Source organism: Photinus pyralis, unplaced genomic scaffold (assembly GCF_008802855.1).
Source record: "Photinus pyralis isolate 1611_PpyrPB1 unplaced genomic scaffold, Ppyr1.3 Ppyr1.4_LG10, whole genome shotgun sequence".
NCBI classification, from domain to species: domain Eukaryota; kingdom Metazoa; phylum Arthropoda; class Insecta; order Coleoptera; family Lampyridae; genus Photinus; species Photinus pyralis.
Genome location: NW_022170250.1, coordinates 18,138,840 through 18,144,074, shown reverse-complemented (window position 1 = coordinate 18,144,074; position 5,235 = coordinate 18,138,840). Strand labels below are relative to the sequence as shown.

General features: G+C 37.6%; 1 protein-coding gene across 1 annotated transcript; it reads left to right on the top strand.

Moving 5' to 3' along the window:
* Positions 1–2,211: 2,211 nt before the first annotated feature.
* Positions 2,212–3,736, top strand: LOC116161458. Its single transcript, XM_031474804.1, has 4 exons — positions 2,212–2,835; positions 2,881–3,121; positions 3,176–3,435; positions 3,482–3,736. Exons 1-4 carry the CDS (start codon positions 2,766–2,768, stop codon positions 3,634–3,636), a joined length of 726 nt encoding a protein of 241 aa, XP_031330664.1. The 5' UTR covers positions 2,212–2,765; the 3' UTR covers positions 3,637–3,736.
* Positions 3,737–5,235: the final 1,499 nt, after the last annotated feature.

Genomic DNA, 5,235 nt, shown 5'->3' with positions numbered 1-5,235 from the left:
TGGCCCGTTTGAAATTTATAAGTATGTGCTGTTTCTGCACTATTAATAAATTATTAACACTTTTCTCTAATTGGGGTTGATGTTAGGTTGTTAAAAAATTCTGTTTTAATTGAAGTGTTTTACAATGAATTTATCATTTTTTGTCGTAGCATGAAAGTGCTGAAATGCAATGATAGGCGACGCACCTCGTGTGGATTGTATATTTTGTTACTTTTAATTATCAGCTGCAATTTAAAAAAAACTGTATGGTAATTGATTTTCGAGAAAGGAGTACTTTAAAATGTTTTTGTGGTACACCTCAGAGCTGTAACTTTTGAACTAGTAGCCCAATCTTGGAACTGTTTGAAATTATGGATTCTACAGGCCACCATTCTGTAAGAATTTTTTTCCGGATCGATCTGAGACAATTTTTTTTTCGGGGCTCAAAAAAAGGCAGTGTATAACCTTCCTTTTTTACCAAAAATCGACTGCACCAAAATTTCTCGGGGAAACACTTTTTCTTATTAATTTTGGTGCGTAGAATCCAAAACAATTCGTACTTTTTCGATCAGACTTCTCAATCAAGTTATAGACTAGAAACCAATTTCGAAAGAAAATTCAAAGGGCTGTAACTTTTGAACTAGTAGCCCAATCTTGGAACTGTTTGAAATTATGGATTCTACAGGCCACCATTCTGTAAGAATTTTTTTCCGGATCGATCTGAGACAATTTGTCTTTCGAGGCTCAAAAAAAGGCAGTGATTAACCTTCCTTTTTTGCCAAAAATCGACTGCACCAAAATTTCCCAAGAAAACACTTTTTCTTATTAATTTGGGTGCGTAGAATCCAAATCAATTCGTACTTTTTCGATCAGACTTCTCAATCAAAAGTTATAGACTAGAAACCAATTTCGAAAAAAAAATCAAAGGGCTGTAACTTTTGAACTAGTAGCCCAATCTTGGAACTGTTTGAAATTATGGATTCTACAGGCCACATTCTATAAGAAAATTTTTTTCCGGGTCGATCTGAGACAATTTTTTTTTCGGGCTCAAAAAAAGGCAGTGTATAACCTTCCTTTTTTACCAAAAATCGACTGCACCAAAATTTCTCGGGAAAACACTTTTTCTTATTAATTTTGGTGCGTAGAATCCAAAACAATTCGTACTTTTTCGATCAGACTTCTCAATCAAAAGTTATAGACTAGAAACCAATTTCGAAAGAAAATTCAAAGGGCTGTAACTTTTGAACTAGTAGCCCAATCTTGGAACTGTTTGAAATTATGGATTCTACAGGCCACATTCTATAAGAAAATTTTTTTCCGGGTCGATCTGAGACAATTTTTTTTCGGGCTCAAAAAAAGGCAGTGTATAACCTTCCTTTTTTACCAAAAATCGACTGCACCAAAATTTCTCGGGAAAACACTTTTTCTTATTAATTTGGGTGCGTAGAATCCAAATCAATTCGTACTTTTTCGATCAGACTTCTCAATCAAAAGTTATAGACTAGAACCCAATTTCGAAAAAAAATTCAAAGGGCTGTAACTTTTGAACTAGTAGCCCAATCTTGGAACTGTTTGAAATTATGGATTCTACAGGCCACCATTCTGGAAGAATTTTTTTCCGGATCGATCTGAGACAATTTGTTTTTCGAGGCTCAAAAAAAGGCAATGATACTCTTTAAGAAGCCATTTCCGATACTCTTTACGCAATCTGTATGTTTGTATTTTTTTTTTATAAATGCGTTGTAGTTCAGATTTATTGGTAGGGTTCATTTCGTAATTCATTACTTATTCTACCACTAGAGGTCACGCAAAGTATCTTTCTGTACTTCAATAATATTGATCGATTTCCTTTGCCTTTATCTATCGCTCGCGCCAATGTAAAAGAACTAGAGAGCTTCTGTTGTTCACTTGTAAAGTATGGCGCAATTGGCCGTCGTGATATTTCTGTGAATGTGATTGGGCAAGTCTCTTATTAATATCGAATATTAGTATTTGTTCTTCTCTTTTCTTCTTGATCCTACTTTTTTTTCCACGATCATTGCGAATTTTCTTTTGCCTTTATCGTCATTTGAATTATTATTTTTTTAATGTTAATTACGATTTTTTTAGTATTCGAGTTACCCGATTTGTGTCAAACGTTAATTTTGGTTTCGCAAATTTTGTAAATACCGCTCTCTTTTTGTTTTTGTATCTGTATCTGATTGCAGATTTTACTGCAATAGCACCCTTTTGAGCTCAGTAAGGTGTTCTAACATAAAATATTACTTTAGTCGATTCTCCGTGAGGTGACATTTGTGTATGTGTTACGAGCCCTTGTGTGCAAAACGTATACAGGGTGTCGTCAAAGAATTGTGTGGTAGAAATAAAAAAAATGACATTAATTTTTATTATTTACAGAATGTAGCGCTAATGGTATGTTAAGCCATGTTACATTGTGTTACAGATGTTACATTACGGTACGTTAATGTGATTTTATATTAGTTTACAGCTTTTCATGCAAATATGATGAATAAGCGTGGAAATGTTAGTTTGATTTAACAGATAAGCGCGAAGTGTTCACATGTGTAACAGTTTATTCATCAACATCAATAAAGGTGTCTTACTAACGCTATACTTACATTTACTGAAGGCCGTTTTTAATGACCGTATTGACAATATGTGGGAATTTGGGCAATGACATAAATTTGTTGTTTAATAATCTAATTTTCACACGAAGGGCTTACGCAAATTTCGTTTCCGAAATTGGTAAATAAATAGCGTGTTACCTACGTGTTTAGACCATATTTATGAACATGTGCGTCTTAATTGTTTTACTTGGTACTGCGTTGTTCGCCACCATTGAACCAGCTCAATTACGTAAGTGCGTTAATTACCTTTCGAAGAATTAAATTGCCATTCTAGCAAGCTACATTCCAAGGTGTTACCAGAACGACCGGAACATAAACGAGTGCTTCATAAGTGCCGCCAACAGTCTAAACGAGAACGTCAGAAGTGGGATACCGGAACTCGGTTTGCGTCCGTTAGACCCGTTCGTTGCTCCCGACCTCAACATAACACTCGAATCCCCCATCACTGATCTGTTTGTCGCTACGCAACGATTTACCTTTCACCGGTTTTACAATTACCGATTTACTTCTGCGGAGTAAGTAGCGAAACGGCAGGCGCGTACAAGTACCTACTCCAAACGTTCTTCCAGCATTCGACCGAAAGATGGCGCGGTAAGTGGCAGTGTAACCTTCCCCGATTTAGGTGCATCGGTAGACTACATACTCCAGGGACATCTCATTAATCTTCCAATAGGCGGAGCTGGCGTTGCAAAATTTAAGTTTGCAGCCATCAATTGCGATTTTCTAATCGACAATTGGCTCGAGAAAGCGACTTGTGGCGAAATCAAGTTGGAATTAACGTGCAAAATCGAAGACGTAGAGATGAACTTTACCGGATTAAGTAACGAAGGTAGAGCCGTTTTTCTTCCTATCAATTTGTTAAAGAAAATTTACAGAGATGATGAATAGACTTTTGAATCTGAGCTCCAAGCTGGTCGCATCCGAAGTTTCCCCTGCGTACTCAAACATTTTTAAGGCACTTTTGAGGCCGTTCCTGAAACGCTTGTGCAAAAAATATCCGCTGGGCGAATTATTTCCGCCGTCTTCCTAGTGTGACTATTAATAAAATGTCTGCAATTGTAGTAAATGTTAGGTACGTGATATTTCTTACGGTATTTTAATAAATAAAATGAAAAGTTGCGGGAGTGTAACAGGTGGTCACTTTGCCGTTTCAAAAATTTGGTTTTGAATTTGTATTTTGTTAAACAGGCAAATTTACACATATACCGCTTCGTAGGGAACGTGAACGAAAGTATGTATGGCGATAAGAAGTGATAACAAGCAACATGTGGGGGTAAACGAGTGTGATGCGTATCAGCTACCATATGTACCACCACACTAGGATTGCCATTGGTGGCGGCTAATGCCTCAAACTTGAGTGACGTCATTGAACAACGCCTTGTGCGATAAGTAAAATTTTATATACAACGACTAAGAATTTAAAGATATAATCGCTTTATTAACCCGCACCAAAACTTAATTAATTAATGGGCAATATCAACATGGCGGAAAATCGGTCACTATTCCTGTGCATAATCACACCTTTGCTTTTATTAATATATTCAATCAATCACATGCGGGCGTATTTATTCGCGTTTAAACAAACCAGACCATCAGATTTTGAAACATTCTAATTACTGAGCTAGCCGTGGGTCAAATAATTGTCACAGTCAAACTTTTGCCAGTGCCATAGAAGTTCAATTTTATTTTATGCAAGTCTTGTACACTTTTGCCAGTTTGATGAATTTTCGTACAATTCAAAGTTTCAAAGTTATCGAAACACCTGAGGTTTCTGAAGCTCACATTTGGTTTCCCTATTAAAAAAAATGGAGGCGGCAGAAGCTTCTCGAAACTTTCTTAAGCTCCTGAAGTTGATAAAGTTCCTTGAAAGTTTTTGGAATCTGAGTAGTCTGAAATAACTGAAGAACTTGGAGCAAATTAACTGATCCGATGTGAACAATCTTACAGTAGGATGAAGAGGGAAATAGGGTAGGCGACGAAGAGAAAAATGGAGAAACAACATTGGTGTAGCAGGAGCGAATCTGAACCAAGGAACGTGACCAAGGCTTTGAAGGGGCGCGAAGAAGTGCCGAAGAGGGTTCGAAGGGTATGAAGAAAGCTGAAAAGAAGAGCCGAAGGAGGTGTTCAACAACCCTCAAGAAGGTTCGAAGATAACTGGCAAAAGCTCAAAGTAAGAGATAGGAAGGTTTGAAGATAGCACGCAAAGGATTCGAACAATCTATGAAAAAGGCTTAAAAGGGTAGTCAAGGAAAGGCGCGTGAACAAAGCTCTAAAGAGAAGAGCAGAAAAGGCCGAAACGGAAGTTCAGGCATGTAAACTCAAAACTGGTCTGAAGAAATAGGTGTCAAGAGGGCTCGAAGGAGGAGCGAGGAACGTGGGGAGGAGGTAAAAGGAGTCCAAAGCAGCGTGAGGACCGATTGAAAGAAACATGATGCTCTTTCAAAAGAGGAAAATAGACCCAAAAGACGCGTAGACCAAGCATGGATAGAACAGCGAGGAGGCTTTGAAGGATGCATTTGAAGAAACCGTGAAGATGGCTTTAAGGAGAAGTGAAAGGTGTGCGAAGGAGGACTGAAAAGGTTTTAAAGCAGTCCTGAAGAAGGCTCAAAGGCGTGAAAAAGACTCTTAG